Source organism: Mustela lutreola, chromosome 3 (assembly GCF_030435805.1).
Source record: "Mustela lutreola isolate mMusLut2 chromosome 3, mMusLut2.pri, whole genome shotgun sequence".
Lineage (NCBI taxonomy): Eukaryota > Metazoa > Chordata > Mammalia > Carnivora > Mustelidae > Mustela > Mustela lutreola.
This window is the reverse complement of record NC_081292.1, coordinates 16219667-16242352: the sequence shown is the minus strand read 5'-3', so window position 1 is coordinate 16242352 and position 22686 is coordinate 16219667. Positions and strand designations below refer to the sequence as shown.

Genomic DNA, 22686 nt, shown 5'->3' with positions numbered 1-22686 from the left:
TCCTTAACGGTCTTCTGTAATGCTCAGCAGCACGGATAACGCATTGTGCCAGGAAATCCCACGGCACTGCTTTTCCTTTCAACACCTTGCCCTCATGTGGTATCATGGAAAGAGCTCAGAACTAGCGGGGTCAGGGACCTGGTACTTACCCTAGTTCGGCCTGCTTTATGGTCCAGACAAGTCACTTCTGCTCTCTGGATTTCAGTTTCCCTACTGCGAAATGAAGGGGTTGGATACAGTGATTCCTGAGATCCTTTCCAGTTCAGGGAAACATTCATTGCTTACTCTGTGCAGGGGAAGCCAGGGCTCCAGCAATGCAGAGATGAGGGAGGCAGGTCTCATGGTTGAGGAGCTCAGAATTTTGTTGAGATGGCATTGCAGTGCTGCAATTCTGTTTTCGGGATTTTCCGTCTTCAAAAGGCTTTCCATTTAAAACAAACTCAGCTGACATCCCCCCATGAAGTAACAAGGGAGGGGAAAGGGAATGGTAATTTATTGGGCATCAGTTGAATACTTGCAAGCTAGATGTACACTTTGTATAAACGATCTCACACTTAACGATCTTGCTATATTATAAAGAAGACATCTTGATCCCCATTTACATATAAGGAGGCTGAGCGGGATGAAATAACTTTCCCAAAGTTTTATACCCAGGAAGGTGCAGATTCACATCCAAAATTGGAAATCAGTTCTGCTGGAGACCAACCCCCCAGGTTTTTCATACCCACCTAGATGAAGACTGTGGGACGTGGTCCACAGAAGAGGGGATTATTGGCTACTGGAAATTGACAGCAGAATTGGAAATAGAGTCTCAATGAAACACTAAACCAAATAAATATCTACTAAGTATTCACTGCATTGCTGAGTGTTTAGTGAGTTCCTATGAACTGCAGGCTAGCTAGAAGCAGACCGGGGAGATGTTCCCCATGTAGCCAGATGTTGTAGATTCCTAATGCCTCTACTTGGACCACAGGTCATTTGAGATCCAGGCCACATTCCCAAAGGACTCTCTGCTCTCCATCCTGATCTACGACCATGACCTGATCGGGACAGATGACCTCATTGGGGAGACCAGGATTGACCTGGAGAACCGTTTTTATAGCAGACACCGAGCCATCTGTGGCTTGCAGAGCCAGTATGAGATGTAAGTACTTCCTGGGGACAGGGGAGCACTGCCGGGCCAGCCCAGACTCTGCTTGAATGTCTCACAGACTTTCTAGGTCAGCAGGGCTGTTTGGGAAAACTATTTCCTGCAGGGTGGTTGGGGCTGGGGAGGCACTGATTTAGAACCCAGATCAGGTTCTTCAAGAGTCAAGAGCTCTTACACATTCACTTAAAGGGGGAGGCTGGGTGGGCAGAATTTCCTGGTGAAGAGTGGTATTAGAAGAAGAATGATTACTAGTACACAAATCCCAATATCCCAGTGAATTATAATGAACACTCACGTGTACTTATGATATACTGAACACTGTACTTCATTCAGTTCTCTCAAAACCCACTGAGTTGTTATCCTCATCTTACAAACAGGAAGGAATGGACCAGCTCTCACTCTTTACAATGATTTTGAATCCTGCTTCATCAAAAAAAATTTTTGAAAGATTTTATTTATGTAGTTGAGAGAGAGCACACACATGATCAGGGAGAGGAGAGAGGGAGAAGCAGACTCCTCACTGAGCAGGGAGCCTCATGCGGGGCTCAATTCCAGGACCCCAAGATCATGACCTGAGCCAAAGGCAAGTGGCTTAACTGACTGAGCTACCCAGGCACCCCCTGCTTCATTTTAAAATATAGACTACTAGCTTTATTTTTTTAAGTGTATTTTATCTGATACCTTAAGAAAAAAAAAATAAAAATCTTAAGAATTTCAGCCAGGAAAAGTTTTTAAAAATTCATTAGATTTCCATGGTATAATTTTAGAAATGCTTTTCTTGAATATAAAATAATGTATATTCATTGCAGAAAATTGAGGAAATACAGGAAGTACAAAATTATGCTCAAATTATTCTACCCAGACATAACTTACATAAAAATTTCTTAATTATTTCCTTTGGATTTTTTTTTTCTGTGCTGTTTTCCCTTGAAGTTGGCTCACACTACCCATGTCATTTTTGTAAGCTGAGTCTTGCAACTATCCCTGTATCTTAAGCATTCTGTAGTGTCTTTAAGTATTTCTTGAAATCATTATTTTGGTAGCCTAGAAATCCAGTTTGGTTTTGGGGACTCATGTGAATGTAAAAGCCCCCTTAGGTGTTTACATTCCTAAGTAACAGAGAAAGTGCCATTCAGAGAATGACGCATTGTTCTCACTCTAAAGTCAGGGGAGGAAGTCCAGGCAAAGATGGTGCCTCTTCTGTTCAGAAGGATTTCTTTCTTTCTTTCTTTCTTTCTTTCTTTCTTTCTTTCTTTCTTTCTTTCTTTCTTTCTTTCTTTTTAAAAGATTTTATTTATTTATTTGACAGACAGAGATCACAAGTAGGCAGAGAGGCAGGCAGAGAGAGAGGGGGAAGCAGGCTCCCTGCTGAGCTGAGAAGCCAATATGGGGCTTAATCCCAGGACTCTGAGACCATGACCTGAGCCAAAGGCAGAGGCTTTAACCCACTGAGCCACCCAGGGGCCCCTAGAAGAATTTCTGACAGTGGAACTGCCAGGGAGCAGAATAGTATAGTCAAGGGAGCTGTAAACTTTGTTCAGTAAATTTTTTTAAATAGTTGAGAGCAAACAAACAAGCAAACAAACAACACCAAAATGAAAACCAAAGCACCTGTTTTGGGGGAAGCCTGTGTATGTGTGGCTCTGGGCATGGCTCGGATGAACTTTTCAGGGTCCTCATGTCTCTGGCACAAGGTAGGAACATTGAACACTGCTTCATAGTTATGTTTTGATTTATTGAAGTACTTAAATAAATTAAGTTCTGGTGAATCCTGTGTCCCAGTGAGCAGAGAAGTCCATGCTTGTCTTGGTCATGGCTCATGGGGAGCATTTCATTGTAACTTACTATTTTTTAACCAAACAGCTAGTGTTTAAAGGAGGAAGGGGTTGGAAAGATTTAGAAAAGAACCACTAGGAAAATCACTGATTGGAGAAACAGCACATCTAGACTCTCCACCTGTGACGTGAGTCTCTGATACGATTTTGGTGGGGGAGGGGAGGGGAGGAAAGAAGTAGAGTAATTGAAAGCCTGATCTAGGCTTTCTTCTTAGAAATAACAGTCAGATGGCTCTTTTGCAAGGGACAGAATGAAATTAAGAGGAACTGCATGCAAAGAAATCCGGACCAACAGAAAGCAGACAGTTGACTGCCAAAGTCGGGGGGGGGGATGCGGAATAAGGAGCAACCACTTAATGGGTCCAGGTTTTCTTTCGGGGTGATGAACAATTTTTGGAACTAGGTAGAGGTAGTGCTTTTACAACATTATGAATGTACTATATGCCACTGAACTGGTTCATTTTATGTTATGTGGGTGTCATTTCAGTTTTTGTTTTAAGGTACATTTCTTTAAAAAACACACACACACACACAGAACAACTATCAGGAAAGCATTTTTCTGTCATGCTACTCAGAAGTCTTGCCTTTCATTCAGGCATTCAGACGCAGAGGTATTAACCAGAAAAGAGAGAAAACAAAAGAAAAAAAAAACAAAACATTAGCCCGAAGTGCATAGAATGGCAAGAAATCTGAAGGAAACCACTGATCACACTTAGGTGGTCCCTTTAATAGCTACTTTTAAGTGTGTCCTCCCAGGGGAAGCCAGGCCTCACCCTACCCATCCTTCCCTCTCTTTTCAGAGAAGGATACAACGCCTGGAGAGACACATCCAAACCCACTGAAATCCTCACAAAGCTCTGCAAAGACAACAAGCTGGATGGACCCTACTTTCATCCTGGGAAAATAGAGATAGGAAATCAGGTCTTTTCTGGAAAAACGGTCTTTACGGAGGAGGACACTGGTAACTCCCACAACACATCCTGCTGACGTTGCTTTTGTTTTGAAAAGCGTGCTTCTGGTAGTATTTGTGGCGGGGGAGAGTGGCCAACTATTGTACAGTAATCATGCCCCTGGTAGAAAATTTGGACAAGAAAGGATGATAATGAAAATCACTCAGAATCCCCAAATTCAGAGAAAAGCATGCTGCTTGCTAGTATATCTCCATACTGTGTGTGTGTGTGTGTGTGTGTGTGTGTGCGTGTGTGACACAATTGGAAGTATGCCATACACAGTTTTGTATCCTGTTTTTTCTATTTCCAAAAAATTATGATGATTTTCTTTGTTCTTTGAGACTGTCATTGATAATACTCTTTTTTATGGCTGTGTCACTTATGTACCTTGTGTTCATGTAGTGACACTACGATATGGTGAACTCCCTTATACATATATTTGCACATTTCTGATATTTCTGTAGTGTGTATCACAGAAATAGGATTGTTGTGTTGCATCGTAGGCAGTAACCTTAAAATGAATATGATATAAAATAAATCATTAGACACAGCCCAAATTACCCCCCACTGATGTGTTACCAACAATTCTTATTTTAGCACCAAGAAGCAGATTTTCCATATAAGCCTCATGGGACATACCCACAAGATCCCAGAGGGAGTTTCATAAAATTGAGGATGAGAAAAAAAGCCACCTTAACTTTACTTTCACAATACAAATACTGGTAGATGCTGCTGGCATCTAGCGGGAAGTGGTCAGAGATGCAACCAAACAGCCCACACTGCGTAGCCAGCCTTGTAATGCTACTCCCATCCACTTGATGCAAATCAGCAGGTGTAGGAGTATACATGTGCAAAACATAGGTTCGTAGGTTCCAGTACAAACCACCCAGATAAGGACATATCACTGGATGTTTTCACACTGTTATGTTGATCCCACCACTTCGACACCAAAATTTCTTCCTGCCTTGTTATTTTGACGCCAAGAACCTCTCAAAGGTTTTTTGCACACTAAATAATGACCATTTAAATTGTGTATTAATGACATACTAATGAATTTCTCTTGAACAAAATATTTTTTCACAATATACTCTATTAGGCCAATTTAATTCCTTTGTCAATACTCTACATTTTATGATGAAACCATTTTTTTTTCTTTTTTGACCACCAAGAATCTGAAATGATGTTCATTTCCATCAGTCAAGAACTGATTAAACTTTACAATAGAAGATTTACTTTCTTTTTTAGGTTTTTAAAGTATTAATTAATTAATTAATTTTTACTGTGTTAGTTACCATAAAATACATCATTCGTTTTTTGGTTTTTTTTTTTTTTAATTTTTTATTTTTTATAAACATATATTTTTATCCCCAGGGGTACAGGTCTGTGAATCACCAGGTTTACACACTTCATCATTCGTTTTTGATGCAGTGTTCCAAGATTCACTGTTTATGTACAATACCCAGTGGTCCATGCAATACAGAAGATTTAGTTCACTGATTATGTGCTCATTCCCATCAACTTTTACTGGTTGTTATTATTGTTATTGAGAGATTGTGTCTGTCGTGGGGGGTTGGTTTAAAACTAAACTCAACATCCCTATGTCAAATTCGGCCATTCTAAACTTTATCAAAAAGATTTGATTTTTTCCAACAATTTTTGTGTTATGTTTATACGCACTTTTTCTACCAGTAGTTTTTATTATGTATGGTCTTCTTTGGTAGGATGGCAGATCTGAGAACCTTTCCTATGAACAAGTGTGTTGGTGAGAAGGAACAACAATAAGGAGAGAGAAAACCTCCTTGAACATACTGTGCAGATTTCGCTGCCTTGTTTGGGACAATCCAGATCCAGTAGGCCCTGTCACACTATGGCATTCGCAAACAGTCTTATATCTCCAAGAAATATACCCTTTCCAGTATCTCAAAGCACACTTGCTATTCACAGGCTCTAGAGGAATCTGATTCAAGGGGCAAATGGAGCCCTAGGCTCTGAGACTTTGACTGCTCTCTGGTCATCTTGTCAACCCATCTCCCTTCCTGCTCTCTAAACCTCCTGTCTTTTTCCCATCCCCCAACTCCACTCTCTTACTGTCCTTTTTCTCTTTTGTGGTTTTGCTCTCTCTCTGTGCCTCACTGCATTTAAATTTAACCTTAAGGGAGTGTTTAAAAGTGCACCTGACAGCCCATCACTGTTCCATTAGGGGAACCTATAGCTGATGAATGTCTTTATTTTTCTTTCTTCCTTGCAGATGAGACGGTGGAGTCTTATGAGCACCTGGCCCTCAGGGTTTTACACTCGTGGGGGGATATACCAGAGGTTGGGTGTAAGCTGGTTCCTGAGCACATAGAAACTCGGCCGCTGTACCACAAGAATAAGCCAGGAATGGAGCAGGTAGTGGCTGAGACTGTTCTGGACCCAATAGGAGTTTTCATCCCCAAGGAATAGGACTTTATCTCTAAAAGTCTCTCTTGTGTGCCTTAGGGTAATTGCTCTCAACCAGGGACAGTTTTGCCTCCCTGTCCCAGACTTTAGCAATGCCTGGACATATTTTTTGGTTGTCTCAAGTGTGTGGGGATGCTGCTGGCATCTAGCGGGAAGTGGTCAGAGATGCAACCAAACAGCCCACACTGCGTAGCCAGCCTCCCACAACAGAGAATTAGTCAGCTCCAAATATCAACGATGTTGAGGTTGAGAAAGTCTACCCTCAAAACAGAGTTAAATTTAGTGCTTTTTGCCTTTTAATGGATTTGAGTTATCACACTCCTCTTTTTTAAAGATTTTATTTTTTGACAGAGAGAGAAGGCACAAGCAGGGGAGTAGCCGAGGGAGAGGGAGAAGCAGGCTCTCTGCAGAGCAAGGAGCCCAGTGTGGGGCTCCGCCCCAGGACCCTGGGATCATGACCTGAGCTGAAGGCAGATGTTTAACTGACTGAGCCACCCAGGCGCCCTAAGTTATCACACTCTTTTGAAAGAATTCTGTTATTTGAGAAACTTCAAAATCCATCTGACATGCCCAAGACATTGTCCAAAATCTATCAGTAACCCCATGAATTTTCCCAGGGAAACTCATTTCCCCAGTCCATTAGTTTTCCCAGGGAAGCAGTAGATGATGACTTATTTTAAAGGACTGACTAGAGGAAGCTGTGTGGAAAAAATAACCAGAGATCCGGGTTATGAGTTAGAAGTAAAGAGAAGATCAACTTTATTAAGAGCCTTCTTGATATGTACTTATTAATTATAGGTACCTAAATTAATAAGTACTTAAATACTAAGCCCTTTATGTAAATTATCTAGTTAGGATGATTATAGATTTGTTTATCCAAATGATGGCCATTTCAAGAATAAGAGGCACTGCTATTAATATTTAGGAGGGGCACCACCAGGGTTTTCCTACACAAATAAAGATGTATGGTCACCTGTTACTCCCTAACATAGCCTCATGGTGTACTTATTATGATCCTTGTTTTTAAGATGAAGAAATTGAGGTTCAGAGAGTTAAGTAACTTGCTCAAAGTTACTCAGCTGTTAGTAGTTAAATGGGATTTCACCCAGGAGTTTGAGTTTTAGTCCTGTCCTAGCCCTGGACTCACTCCCGGTGTCACTTGGGCACAACACAGGAGCTTGACTCCAATGGGGCAGGAATACCCACACTGCTATCTCAGTAGCGTTAGGGCGTAAAAATAGTGATAGCAGGTGTGGGAGAGTGCCTTGTTTTTATCAGATGTAGAAGCCTATGACTGGTTCCTGAATTTCACTACCAAATGTTTAAAAGCTTTTGGTTATTGGTATCCTTCATTTTACCATGTGGCTTTTTGGTTACAAGCGAATGTTAATATCTTTTTAGAGACTCTAGGATTGAATCCTCACTAATTCCTTCTTCTCTTCCTAAATGATATACTTTTTGATTAAATTGTCCCTTCCCTATGAAAGCCCTTGTATTTTCTAGCCAAAGCCTCCCCCTCCCCCAAATCCTACAGATCCTCCCTGCTCTGGTTGGGAACCCCACTTCCTTCATATAAAATTTCCCCTGACCATCACAGGCTTTGTTGATCTCTTACCTTCTTGTCTGAGCTCATGGAGTACTTAGAATGAACACAACAGAGCTGAGCATTGAATCCACTGGGCCTTCTCCCCACATGGGCACTCGGATCCCTTGCAGCAGGTTAAATTCTGATGTATGGAATCCGAAACATTGAATGGGAGGCCTTATTCTGACATTAATTAGCCATAAGACCCATATCATTTCTTTGGCTGCTCTAAGCCTCCGTTTCTTTTGATGTGTACCACAGAAATATAGCTGGGTTAAGCAGTTACCGAGATAATGATATTAAAGTGCATTAAAAACAATGAAGCATGATACTTCTGACAGATAATATTATTTTTTTAATCCTTAGGGATTTATAGAAAATGCAGAGTCAGCAGACAAGGGTTGAAGCCAGACTCTGCTACATATTGTCTGTATAAGCACGGGCAAGATATTTTCTCATCTGTAGTAGGAATAATAATATCCACCCATTGGGGATATTGGGAGAATTGACATAATGTTTTTTCAAGTGCATCGCATTGTGTCTACCACATAGTAGGTGCTCAGTGAGGGTTTGCTTGCCTTTCACCTGCTCTTAACATATGTCCTGACTAATTCTTAATAAAAACACAAGTTTTGTCTTTGTCAACCAATATCCTAAGCATGTATAATATGAATAATATCCATATGATAAGATATGATGTGATATATAGCTAATATCCATTTCTAGTAAAAGGATCTGTTAAAACCAAGAATGATCAGTTGCCCACGTGATACCCCACCAAACTTAAAGGAGATCTTCTTTTCTTAACCAGGGCCGCCTGCAGATGTGGGTGGACATGTTTCCCAAAGACATGCCTCCACCCGGACCTCCTGTTGACATATCACCAAGGCAGCCAAAAGGGTAAGTCAGCTGCAGCCTATGGCAGCCTATGACTACGGTAGGCAACTAAAAGATCTTGACAGTTAATCAATTACAATAATTGTTGCATTGTAGTGTCAATTACATGAATCAGCTGACACCTGATAATCATCTCTCACTTCCCATCTGGCCATTTACCACAGGGATGAGTGGTAGTAATTGTAACAGTGGTGATGGTTGAAAATGCTGGCCCCTGTTTTATGTAGGGGCCACTGCGCTTCAGCATTCTGCAACGACCTGAAAAATATCAGCTAATGGAAGCAATTTCTGCTCAGAGAACTTCATGTCTTTGGTGATTCCAACAGGACACTTGGTTTTGATGGAACCAAGAACTTAAGTGTTGATATTTTTGAACTTGGTAAAGTTGAGGAAGCTTACTGACTCATAGCAGTATCAGAATCCCATACACACCAGCTAACTCTGCTTTCAAGGTCTTTAGCCTAATGCTGCCTTCCTTCATCCCAGGTATGAATTGAGAGTGACTATCTGGAACACTGAAGATGTCATTTTAGAGGATGAGAATATCTTCACAGGACAAAAATCAAGTGATATTTATGTTAAAGGGTAAGATCATCAACAAACTCCATGTCCCCTCTTCTTCCCCTCCTCCTCTCTTTAACCCCAAACTGAAGCTATGCCTCATGGAAAGCACTCCACCCACCTCCTACAGAGGAAGCCCATCTTATTCACCTTGGTAGATAAGGTCACTTTCTTTTCAAATATTATTTGGTTATTTTGCTAGGATTATTATCTTATGAAAATATTTTTGTGAGAAAATTTTATTATATCAACATCTTTTTCCATTAAATGTTGGGTACCTAAGCTTTTTGAGTGGCATTCAAAATACCTTTACACCTCAAACAAGTAGAGAGGTGTAATGCAACTGATGAGAGATTCAGTGTTAGGAAGGTTGTAAGATGAAGAGAGAAGCTCAAAGTTGCACCTTACTCTTTGCTAGTTCTACTGATAGGAAAGATGCCAACCTAGGACTCAGGAAACGACGCATTCTCTCTTTCTCTCTCATCACAAATGCGGCCCTTTGAGCCCCTAGTCATGGAGGCAGATGAGGTGGTAGAGAATCAGAAGCAAAACTGATTCAAACATGACCCCTTGGATAAAACCCATCTCAGACGTAGCGAACTCATCTCAGCTTCCTTTTGGTATATCTTTGCCTTCCCTAAACAGGGAAGCCTCTTCTTCATTGGCTCTATTTCTAACTTTCCATTGAATCCTATCCATTTGGCTTACCAAATAGCCATCCTCAATGTCCATTTCCATCTTTACACACCACCACCATAGTTTTCCCCTCCATTATTTCTTGCTGAGGCCACTGAGGTGCCATGTGGATTGCTCTGTCTGTACTCACTCTTGCCTCCTGTAACTTGTTCTCTATGTTGAAACATGGGTTATCTTTTCAAAACACAATCTGATCAAATCAGTCCTATACTTTAAACCTTTTAGTGACATCCTATTTTCTTTGGCTGAAGATCTAGATCCCTAATATGTCCTAAAATGTCCTATCTGACTAGCCCCTCCTATCTCTCCAGGCCCACCTCCATCTTCCTTGCTTTGTGCTCTCTAGTCATGCTGAGAGCATTAGAATGTGCCATCACACCACAGGGCCCTTGTACCTCTCTTGCTGCTGACTTCTGCCTCTTCTCCCCCAATTTCTCCATCCCCTTCCCTCTGTAGCTGTAGCTCTATGAAGGCAAGGACCACCTCTGTGTGTTCCCATTACTCCTCTAGCAACTAGCACACTCCTTGCCTCATAATAGATACCACATATATATTGGCTGAGTGAGCACCATCTTTACCTAAATAATTGCATGCATACTCTAAGTGGTATTACTCCTCTGGGACAAGGGAGGTCTTGATCCTTCTCTGACTTGTGGGGACAGAATGTCTGCTTTCAAAAAGCAAGTGGTTCGGAATTATCAATTAGTTTGAATTAAAAGCACCTACTTTCTCAATAATTCACCAGGGATAAGGTATTAGGGGAAAGTGTATTAACGGTAGCTTACTCTATACTGGGGATGCAAGAGGAAGACCAGAAAAGAGGAAATAACATTGTGTGTAACTTGAAGTACACAAAGCACCTTCCAGCTATTACCTCTTACAATTCTTCAGAGCAACCACATTTTGAACTATGAACTAAGTACTGTCATTGCTTCCATTTTGCAGATGAAACAGAGGCACAGGGGGGTTGGACAGCTTATCCAGGGCTTTCCAGTTAGTAATAGCAGAGCCAGGATTAGAATCCAGGTGGGTAAAGACAGGCTTCTACCCTCCATGCCATGTTGATGCAGGCCTGCTGGGTTTTCGAGGTCCAGAACCAGTGAGGAGGGAGCCAGTCACAGGCCTGATACCATGAGTCTAAACCAGGACAACTGTAGAGGCCCACCAGGGTAATGAGTGCAGAGGTGGGACCCTAACAGGAGGCCTCGGGGGAGAGGAAACTCCAATTATACTTTCCCTTCACATTTTCCAAGTCTTCCCTCTTTACTGCATGGGGCTTCTCGCTAGTAGAGCTGACGACGCCTCCTGAACCTGACTTAGAATGATGTCTCTATCTCGCTTCTCTTTCAGACCCTTTGATTCCTATTTTTCTCTTTCAGATTCAGCGGAAACTTCCATCTGAATCTAACTACCATAATTTAAAAACTATTATCCGTGACCACACTGAAACTAGTTAAATCACTCTCGATTAGAATGATGCCTGAAAAATGTACTCAGGGACTCAGGTGTGTAATTCTTTTTCTATCTTTATTCAGGTGGCTAAAGGGTCTGGAGGATGACAAGCAGGAGACCGATGTGCATTACAACTCCCTGACGGGCGAGGGGAACTTCAACTGGCGCTTCCTGTTTCCATTTCAGTATCTCCCAGCTGAGAAGCAAATGGTCATTACCAAGAGGGAGAACATCTTTTCCTTAGAGAAGATGGAGTGTAAGACACCAGTTGTGTTGGTGCTCCAGGTTTGGGATTTTGAAAGGCTGTCCTCAGATGACTTTCTGGGTAAGCCAGTGGCTTTGTAAAGTTCACATTAATGTTAAGGGTTTTGTCCCAGTTTTCAGAGAGCTTGGTTTGATATAGCTACAAGGATAATAATTTCAGTGCTATTTATGATAGCAAAAAATTAGAAACACTCCAAATAGCCATTCATAGGGGTTTGGCTGAGTAAGTTTTGGTGCATCTTAATGGTAGAAGATGCGTTTTCAAACAGACTTAAATTCATCTTTGCCTTACCACTAAGAAGATGTTAAATTTTGAGCTCGTTACTAGTCCCCTCTGTACCTCAGTTTCCTCAGGGATAGTAATATTACATACCTCAGAGAGCATTTGGAGCTCTAAGGTTGAAGTATGGCTTCAAATCTAATGTAATTTTAAAAATAATATAATTTAATATAATTACATTTAATATAAAATTATCATAATTAATATAATTTAATATAAAATACAATTTAATTTAGTAATTTTAAAATAAAATTTAAAACCATAGTAAGCACTCAGTAAGTGATAGTCCAGCAGCCATTAAAATATTTGAATATTTAATGAGTTGAAGAGTTGCACAGGATGTATTAAGTGAAAAAAAGAATGTAGGAAAAAATGTGCAAAACACATGTCCGTATGGACTCAGAGGCAGGGGTAGTCAAAGGCAGGCAAAGAAAAAGGACTGACATAGGATAAGAACAAATGTGTAGAGCAGTGATCACCTTTTGGGGGATGGAATTATGGAAGATTTTTCTATTAATTTCTGGTTTATGTACATGCTCTAAGTGCTTTCAGTTAACAAATAATCTGTAATAGGGAAAGGTTATTGAAGAGAGAGAGATAAAATACTCTTGTAATATTATCTTATTTCCCATAATATTCACTCATGGAAAATACTTTCTTGAGAGCCCACTAAGGTCTTGGACAGTAGCTACAAAGACAGTAAGACTTAGTCCTCCACCAGGAGGAGTTGAGTGGACTCAGAGGGAGGTGAGTTGGGGGAGGAGGTTCCCTTTGGTGGATTCATGCTGAGGCAGAGGAAAGCTCAGAGGACAGGGACATAATCTCCACACACTCAGGGACTAGACAAGATGTCCAGCAGTGACAACACCCGAAGTTCTACATTGCAGCTCTGCCCTGTCTTCTACCTGCTGCTACACTGGGTGCCTCGAGGGCACAAAACATGTCTAGGTAATACTTCTATCCCACAAACCTAGTACATGCTAGTGATCCCGTGGCGCTGGCTGAATGACGAGTGAGTGAGTGAATGAATGAATGGGTGGGTGGGTGATTGGTGGTGATGGATACTAAAGCCCTTCCATGACTATCAAAGGCATCTCTTCACAGGCTCCCTGGAAATGAACCTCAATAGTTTCCCCCGAGCAGCCAAGTCAGCCAAGGCCTGCGATCTCACCAAGTTTGAAAATGCGAGCGAGGACAGCAAGATCTCCATATTCCAGCAAAAGCGTGTGCGGGGCTGGTGGCCTTTTGCTAAAAGCAAGGAGCTCACAGTAAGTGGCAGCGGTAAAAGACAGGGTTGGGGGCAGACAGGGGCCATATGCTCTTTGAATGAGTCACTTTGTCAACGTCAAGGGCCTTGAAGTGACACAGAGCGCTTTAGGGCAAAGGTTCTGCTGAGAGGCAAGAATTTTCACAATTATATAAATGCATTAAGCTTCTGTATTTCAGCATTCTTGATTTAATAGCTATATCAGGGTGGTTTTCTAACCTCTTAGCTTGAATTTATGCCCCGGGCATTATTTTTTTTTTCAACATTTCTTGAAATTATGCATTAAGTCTTGACAAATGTACAATTTTAATGGAACAACCTCATCCCTTTACCCTCAAATGCAGGACTCGATTTTAAAAGGGATCCAGACTTTTAAAACTTCCTTGAGAGGGTGGCAGCAGGGAGAGCCATTTCCCCTTTCCCTGAATTGCTGGCCTGGTCCATATTATGTGGCACATGCTGTGGATGCTTAGTCCTTTCACAAATAGTGGGAAGGAAGTTCTGCAGGCTTCTTAGTGTCCCTCCATAAGGGATGGCAGATAACTCACGTGATGGGCAAGGTTGGGAAACGGGAGTGCACTAGTGACCCCTTTCCATGCTGCCTCCTCCCCTTGGTGGAGAGCATGTTCTGCCCTCTGCTCCTGTGCTCAGTGGCAAAAGCACACCTGGGTTGGAATAGTCTGGTCACACCTGGTTCTCTCTTGCTGTGGTAGAGGCCCAGTGTGTATGAGGCAAGGATTCTCTTTGCACTGGACTGGCCTGACTCCATGGCATCTAGTTTTATTATATTTTCTGGAAGATTTTCTCTTCCCGCCATTCTCAGTTGAATCTCTGGTGCGTGAGGTTGGGTCAAGAGAATGAGGCTGCAGTCCTCATGGGCTTAACCCGTAACTGATCTCAGTCAGTGAAATTGATTGATGAATGGGTAAATTCACTGATGAAGTCAGCCTGGCCTCTACTCTCAACCAGCTCAGAGTCCAGTGGGGCAGATGGGTCTACAACCCAGTTCTGCAGGCAGTAGTCAATGTATAAAAGACACAGGGAAAGAAACGAGAGGAGGGAGGGATGTAATTCTCTCTGAGCATGTTGAAGAGTCAAGGAGAACAGAACATCTGTTTTTCAAGAACAAAAGCTGATGAAAAGGCATTTTCTAGAAGAAGAAGAGGGTGCATATCTCCCTTGAGTAGAGGAACCATGAGGAGCAGAACATGGAGGCATGAAGTATCCCTTTGTGGAAGGCTGACTGCCCATTGGTCAGAGTTGCCAGAGCGCAGCGTGAGGTTAGGACACAGGGACTGCCAAATCCCAAAATCCAAATTCATGTCTTTTGATATAATTCCAGGTTCTATAAAATCAACAATAGTAATGATGTATGCATGATTATATAATGGCTGTCGTTATAATTTATTGCATGTTTATAGCCCTTTAGAGTTTGCAAAATATGTTCAGACTTCTCTTATTTCATTCGATCCTAGTTGAGTCTTTATTTTCTGTCACTTATGTCTTTCTTCATTTCTTGCAACACTTTTTTATTGAGCATCTATTAAATGATAGGTCCTGGGAATAAAATATGAGTAGTAACAGTCATAGTTCTCTGCCAGCATGGAGTTTCTTTACAGTCCAACATCAAAGACAGACACACACATGTTGAAGAGTTGGGATTTTATCCTCAGAGCAATGGGGAGCCATGAATGATCTCCCACACGGAGGTGAGGGTATCTGACTCACACAGGAAACACAGACCCTTATTGCTTAGGTGGACAATGAGTGGGAGAGAGTCACAATGGGAGAAAGAGAAGAACTAGGCAGACCTATAGGAAGAAAATGATAAAAATGTGCCTGAAACATAAACCCAGAGAAGACTCTCTTTTGAGAAGGACAGTTGGGTCACTGTGTCAGATGCCCCTGAGTGGTTATATAAGAAGCAGAGAAGTGTCCATTGGATTTAGCAACACGGAGATCACCAATGACCTTTTGAAAAGTAGTGTTGTAAAGGCTCATAGCAGCACTGTTCATAAGAGCCCAGAGCGGAAACATCTGCATGTCAGTCAACTAATGAAGGAATAAACAAAAGATGTTATATCCATACAATGGGGGATATAATTTGTCCATAAAAAAGGAATAAAATGCTGATACAGGCTCCAACGTGGATGGACCTTGAAAATATTCAAGTGAAAGAAGCCAGTCATGGGATGCCTGGGTGGCTCAGGCGGTTAAGCATTTGCCTTCAGCTTGGGTCATGATCTCAGGGTCCTAGGATGGAGTCCCACATGAGGTTTCTTGCTCAGCAGGGAGCCTGCTTCTCCCTCTGCTCTCCCCCTGCTTGTGCTCTCTCTCTCTCTCTAACAAACAAATATATAAAATCTTTAAAAAGAAAGACGCCAGTCACAAAAGACCACATTGATAGGAAACGTCCAGAATAGGCAACTCCATAGAACGTAGATCGGTGGCTGCCAGGGCTAGAGGGAAGGGAAATGGGGAGTGACTACGACCCAGTACAGGATTTCTTTTTAGAGTGATTAAAAATGTTCTGGAATTAGTGCTGGTGACTGTACAACTTTGTGAATATGCTAAAATATATTCATTGTGCACTTTCAAAGGATGAGCTTTATGGTATGGGAATTATATCTAAATACTTAGAAAGCACTGTTGGAATGGTGACAGCAGATGTAGACCAGTACGTACTGTGGAGCAAGTGGGGAGTAAGTTAGCAGAGACATGGGCAGACGCTGAAAGCCTTCACAATTCCATCTTTCCCTCTTCCCCCAAACCATACCAGCTTTCCTCAGCTACTCTATTCCCCAGCCACTCCCTGCTCCCTCCTACACCCCTGCTTTTCTAGGGACTGGTACTTCTGCCTGGAATGCCTTGATTCCCTTCTTCTCTGGGAAATCTCCTCCTTAAGTCTTTTGAGACTCTTTTCAGCAGTCACCTCCTCTGAGAAGCCTCCCTGATGTCCTAGCTGGGATGGGCTTGCTGGCCTTCATGCTTCCATCCCTCTTGTGACACTGATTTGTAATTGTCTGTATTCATGGTTCCTGGTTCTTCTGCTGTGAGAGGCCTGAGTCCAGAGAGTGGGTCTCTTTTTGTTCATTTTTGGAGTTTGAGGTGTCTCATGTGGTGTCTCACACTGAGTATGTGCCCAGTATATTGGTACTGAACAGGTCAACAAATAAGACATTGATGCTACTGTCAAAGAGATTATATGATTTCCTTCCCTTTTCGTTCAGTGTACCGAACATGTAGGAAGTGTTCAACAGATAGTCTCTGAGAACAAACACATCAGCACACATTTCCTTATAAGACTAAGTGTCACAGTAAAAACTAGTGAAAGGGAGGGAGACAAACCATAAGTGACTCTTAATCTCACAAAACAAACTGAGGGTTGCTGGGGGGAGGGGGTTGGGAGAAGGGGGTGGGATTATGGACATTGGGGAGGGTATGTGCTTTGGTGAGTGCTGTGAAGTGTGTAAACCTGGTGATTCACAGACCTGTACCCCTGGGGATAAAAATATATGTTTATAAAAAATAAAAAATTAAAAAAAAAAAAAAAAAACTAGTGAAAGGGTCTGTGGACAAAAGGACGGGACCGATACAAAGGGAAAGTTAAGCAGGGCTTTATTTCGCGCCAAGCATCGAGAATCAAACTGACCGGCCAGGGACGTCTCTTGCAAAGAGGCGACCCCTCTCAGCCTCACAGACTAATTTTTATAGAGTAAAAGCCATGTGGTTGAGCCAGGCTACACACAGGTGTCCAACTGAATTACAATTCACTGTACAGTAGTTATTTGAACTAGCCTATCACTCTGGGCAGGATTGGTGCCCAAAAGGCAGGGCCCACATTCTTGGGTGGTTAGGGAGGTGCTTTCCTGATTGGATATCTCCACCTGGCTTGGCCCATCCTTGTATTCTGGGCTCTGTTACCTCCCCCTGACCTGACACGTCCTGGTATATGGGCTCTGTTGTCAGGGGCTGGTCAGTCATATTTTACTGGTTTCCCAGACTTGTTTCTAAGTAAGTTCCTCTGGGCGGGCAGGGTCAGTCTAAGTTTACTGCATAAACAACAAAATGGCTCACTCTGGCTAAGCGGCCCTTACACTAGAGAACAATGTACCAAAGAAATAGGAGAAGAGAAGACAAGTAGATTTTAATGGTTGGAGGTTCTGAGGATGGAGACAGGTTGTTTGGGGACATGTGGAGAAGGGAGGAAGGGTGTTTAGGCTGAGACAGTATGTTTTCCTAGACTGCAGTAAGTATTATAAAGTGATTAAGACCAAAGAATGTAGAAGCAGACACCTTAGGTTTGAATCCTGTCCTCTCCTGACTAGGTGTGTGACATGAGGCAAGCTACTTAATCTCTCTATGCCTCAACTTTCGTTATCTATAAAATGGGGATTGAATACACACACACACACACACACACACACACACACCCATGGGGGGTTTTACTCAAGTAAATGAGTTAATATACATGAAGTATTTAGAACCATGGAAAGAACGGAAGACTGTAGTAAACAGGCTGTTTACTCAGAGCTGGCTGTGACAACAGAGTCAGCCACCATCTTTCCGGTTTGGTAGAGATTGAAAGGCAGGGGGAAACTGGAGGGAGAGAGGAACCATGAGAGACTGTGGGCTCTGAGACACAAACTGAGGGGTTTGGAGGGGAGGCGGGTGGGAGGTTGGGGGAGCCTGGTGGTGGGTATTAAGGAGGGCGCGTCTTGCATGGAGCACTGGGTGTGGTGCATAAACAATGAATTCTGGAACACGGAAAAGAAATTAAAACACACACACACACCAAAGGCGGGGGAGTGGGGGAGCTTTATAATAAAAAAAAAAAAAAAAGGAAGATACCAGGTTTGTTCTGATTCAAGGTTGTTGGGAGGCAAAATAACTAGAAGGGGAGCATCCTATGTGACTGGCTAAGGAGGATAGTGGGGGTGGGCACAAAAATTAGGGCATCCTCCTCAAATAGGCAACTTGGAACCAGGCACCCCCGGAAGCTGGGAGGGACGGGTGCTCTCTCCCTGGATGTGTACATTGCAAAGAGATGGCTCCAGGGTCTTTGGGAAAGGTGGGTCCTTCTAGGGCGTACCTTCTATTCAAAAGGATTTATATGCACTTCAAAGAGTACCCAAAGGTCTTCCAATTACATTTTCTAAAGTGACAGCGCTTAGAAAAAGGAGAGGGAAATCTCTTCCTGTATTTTCCACAGGAAATGTTAAGCTCTTTGTTTTTAATTTGGTTTTGTCCTTACACATCCTAAAGGGAAAGTGAGGATTGACTTTGTCCCTACCCACCCAGCAGCCCCCCAACTGCTGGTTTGGCCTGCAGCAGCAGAGGTATAACCCAGCTGCCTCTCTTTTCCCTCAAAGGAACCCATAACCACACAGAGGAAGCCAGACCGGTAACCTTCTCCCAGGGTGGCAGCAAGCTGGATGGGCTGGGAGTCAAGAGGTGTCACGGAAAACCTCAGTCCACCACCTTCGGAGGTCATGCCATCTCCAAGTTTCAGTTTCCACGGCTGTAAAAAAAAAAAAAAAAAAAGTGTGTTGGACTGGGTGCCCCCAAGGTGCCTTTCCAGTACAAACACTCTCTGTTTCTAAGCTTCCTACTGCCCCCCTCCTGAAGCCAGCACTCAGGAGGTCACAGTCCTGTTCCAGGCACCAGCTGGCCAGCAGGGATTTGCTTACCGCCACTGCCACGTGCCCAGGCTTATTTTTAAAGCTACTTCTCTGTACACGCAGGCAGTGCAATTTAGACTTCGGGAACACAGAGCTCCTACTATGGAATGTGGCTGTGCTCATAGTCAGTGAAAAACAGCCACAGGTAGGATTTGCAAATAACAGGTATCCTTGGGACAAAAGAAATGTATATTGGACAGGTAGGTCCTATATGAGATATATTGCACTATGCATGTTATACATGTTATCTTACTAAAAGCCGCCTTTAAAGTAATCACTGCTTAGAAGATGAAGATCAAGAAGTTTCTTGTAGAGGCAAATCCCATCAATTGATAGTTAAATAGACCGCCTAAATCGCAAGAACATCAACAACTAAAATTAAAGGGGAGGTTTCTGTGCTTCTGGTTTCGTGTGAAAAACCCTCGTCAGTAGCTACTGTGGCTACACACTCATACACTAGGCAGTAAATGTTCTACAATGAAAGAGGCAAATTCCTGGCATCCAGAAGTTCACAGCTTAACTGAGGAGGTGGTAGACACACACATCATCTAAATAGTATGTGACAAACTCAGATTCTCTAGGAGCAGAATGGGTACGAATTTTCATGTAAAGGTTATTTTAAGACAGAGTAGGTAATACACATTTATAGGAAATTTAAAAGACACAAGAGTGTAGAGGGAAAGAGAAATCACCCTCATGCATACCACCCAAAGAAAGCTTTTGTTAATGTTTGGGTTGTGCCCAATTTGGGTAGGTTTTGGTTGATTTTACATAGTAGGGATCATTCTATATTAAAAATAGGGCCTTTTATGTTTGGTTTGGTGTTCTAATGAGCACTCCCCTACGTTATGGTATCAATGTTGTATCAACTTTTAGTAGTCTCAAAATAGAAATGCCCGTTTAACCGTTTAATCGTTGTGTTATTTCTTCAACATCTATTCATTTTAAAACATTAAAATGTGGAAAAATTGGAAGAATAGGACAATGATCAACCGTTTATCCACCACCTAGATTCAACACTTGTTACTATTTTGCTGCACTGATTTTGTCTGTATATGTGAGTACACAGTCTCTCGCTGCCCCAACCCCACACACATTCTTATTGGCTGAACCATTTAAGAGTAATCTATAGACATTCCAACACTATTCCGTTTTAAAAAAACAAAACAAAAACAAAAACCCCCGCCAAAACCGAGTAAATTTGAAGATCTAATTGGCTTTATTAAATAATTTGTGAATAGGGCAGTATCCCATCTACCAAGTAAAGAGGAACTCCCCAAGTTAAACAAAAGGAAGGTTTTTAAAAGCAAAGAGAGGGCATGAAGGAATTTATTAGCAAGAAATGCATTATTTGGGCAAGGTGCCCTCCTTAGAGGAATGAAAGTGTGTCTATCAGTAAATATCCAGGTTGAAATTTCCACATTGGCTGACCAAAGGTTAAATTCCTGGGGCGGGGGGTGGAGGGGTGGGTAGGAAGGAGATTGCATTTAGGGTAGGTTTTAAATCTTGGATTGTTGACATGGGGCCTTCACCTAAGTAACTCCATCAGGGGCCTGTGGTTTTCTATTTAACCATTCCTGAATACTTCAGCGTGCCTCTCCTAAGAATATGAACATTCTTGTACATAACCATAATGCCACCATCACATAGAAGAAGCTAATTATGATCACCCAATCTGATATCCACACCGTATCCATTTCTCCATCTACAAGAAGGATACCCTATTACTCTCAAGATGTATTTTCCAGCTGTTTTGTTGTTGTTGTTGTTGTTGTTGTTGTTGTTGTTGTTGTTGTTTTCAAAACAAGATTTAGTCATAGTTCATCTGTTGCTTTTTGGTTATTTTGTCTTTTTGGTTCATTTTGTTTTAGAACGGTCCTCCATCATTTCTTGCCCCACGACAAGACCTATTTGATGAAACTGGCCTCACTTGTCCGATTGTTTTCTCATGACATAGCTTATCATACTCTCTAGACCCTGTCTTTCTGGTGAACTAGAAGAAATTTAGGTGTAACAGCATTATCAGGATCAGGTTAAACATTTTTGGTAAGAATAGTTAAGACTTGATGCTGTTTATTTCCCGTTGATTATGCCAGGAGGCACAGGGCCTCAGACGTCCTCACTAGTGGTGACTGTGTTTACTCACATGATCGTGCTGGTGACCATGAGATCTTTTCATTGAAAAAGTACATTTTCCTCTTTACAATTGGCAAGGAACCAGTGGGTGACACTGTGGCACTGTGGGAAATCCCTGCCCTGCCACCACCTTCCACCTAATGGTGATTGTAATTAAGTATTTCACTGGTGTTGCAAAGTGATTTTTCTAATCCTTTCTTCCTTCTTTACCCATTCCTTCTTTCCTTCCATCCATCCATCTCTATTCATCTTTCCATTGCCTAGCTGTCTAGCCATCCACCCACTCATCTATATATCCCTGTCGTCCATCTGTGTATCTAATTCTATCCTGATTTTTTCATTTATTAGTAAGAATTCAGCTGTTAAGAAGAGCTTTCTCTCAACAAATGGAAATAAATTATAATCACTGCCTCCTCAAAAAAAAAAAAAAAAGACAAGAAAAATGTTTAATTCTATCAATTCCCACACTGTAGAATCAAGAATTGGTACAAGAGGTATCTCCAGGGGTGGTAAATGGGATTTTTTTTTGTCTTGCATTTTCCCCAGTATCACTATGGATTTATGGATTTAAAAATATTTTTTCTAGCTCTCTTCACTGAAAGGACCTAGAAGTAAAATCACTAAGTAGCAAGAAGCATCTGGATCCTTGTTTCTGAATACCAATCTCTACTGAAAAAACCAGGCAGGTGTATTTGGCTGATTCCCGGTCAAGGACAGATAGAACACAAGATGAGTCTGGGACATATCATTGTGACAAATAGGGCAATTTGAAGAGTGACAGGATAATGACTGTGCTTTGCATATTACGCCTTTTCTGAGGTTTGAATTATTTCCTTAATTTATCTGCCCAGAAATGGCATGCTTAAGTCCGGCATGCCATTTCCCACAAAGTGAGAATTGATAGAATTAAATATTTCTCTGTCTTTTTTTTTTTTTTTTGAGGAGGCAGTGACTATAATTTATTTCCATTTGTTGAGAGTATGACCATATAAGGTAATACACATACTTACGTAGGCATCATATGTATCCGTGCATATATATGTGTATACACATGTATGTATATATGTGTGTGTCACTCTTCCTAAAAGACTTTGTCAGCATACTTCCCCACCGTTAATGTATGAGAATACCTTATCTCATACCACTGAGAGTTGTTTTAATAAGCAACAATTATCACTGAAGAAGGCATATCTGACCTAAAGGACCCACCTCCCTCCCCAAGGAATCCACTCTCTGGGCTCAGTGAAGTTCAAAGCCCATAAATAACACACTCCGTGCAAGAAATCCAGTCTTTTCCGGACCTTTCCTGGTCATTTTTTTCCATCCATAGATGTCATTAGGTTAATAGATAGTCTTTCAAGTTGTCCATTTTTTGTTTCTAGCTCTGATCTAAAATTGTGTTTGGAGGATATTATTAGCTTAAGACCTCTACTTGGTGCTTGGTTGAGTATCGATAATTAAAATAAAACTGGGAACCTTCTGTGTGGAGA

General features: G+C 41.9%; 1 protein-coding gene across 2 annotated transcripts in view; it reads left to right on the top strand.

Annotated features, from left to right (window-relative positions):
- FER1L6 (fer-1 like family member 6) overlaps nucleotides 1-22686 on the top strand; it is a 159123-nt gene that overhangs the window by 130714 nt on the left and 5723 nt on the right. For both annotated transcript variants that reach the window (XM_059165676.1, XM_059165678.1), the window contains exons 33-39: nucleotides 974-1144; nucleotides 3786-3946; nucleotides 6184-6326; nucleotides 8774-8862; nucleotides 9346-9444; nucleotides 11652-11893; nucleotides 13217-13380. In XM_059165676.1, the coding sequence (XP_059021659.1) occupies nucleotides 974-1144; nucleotides 3786-3946; nucleotides 6184-6326; nucleotides 8774-8862; nucleotides 9346-9444; nucleotides 11652-11893; nucleotides 13217-13380 (1069 nt within the window). The remainder of the gene's footprint in view (nucleotides 1-973; nucleotides 1145-3785; nucleotides 3947-6183; nucleotides 6327-8773; nucleotides 8863-9345; nucleotides 9445-11651; nucleotides 11894-13216; nucleotides 13381-22686) is intronic.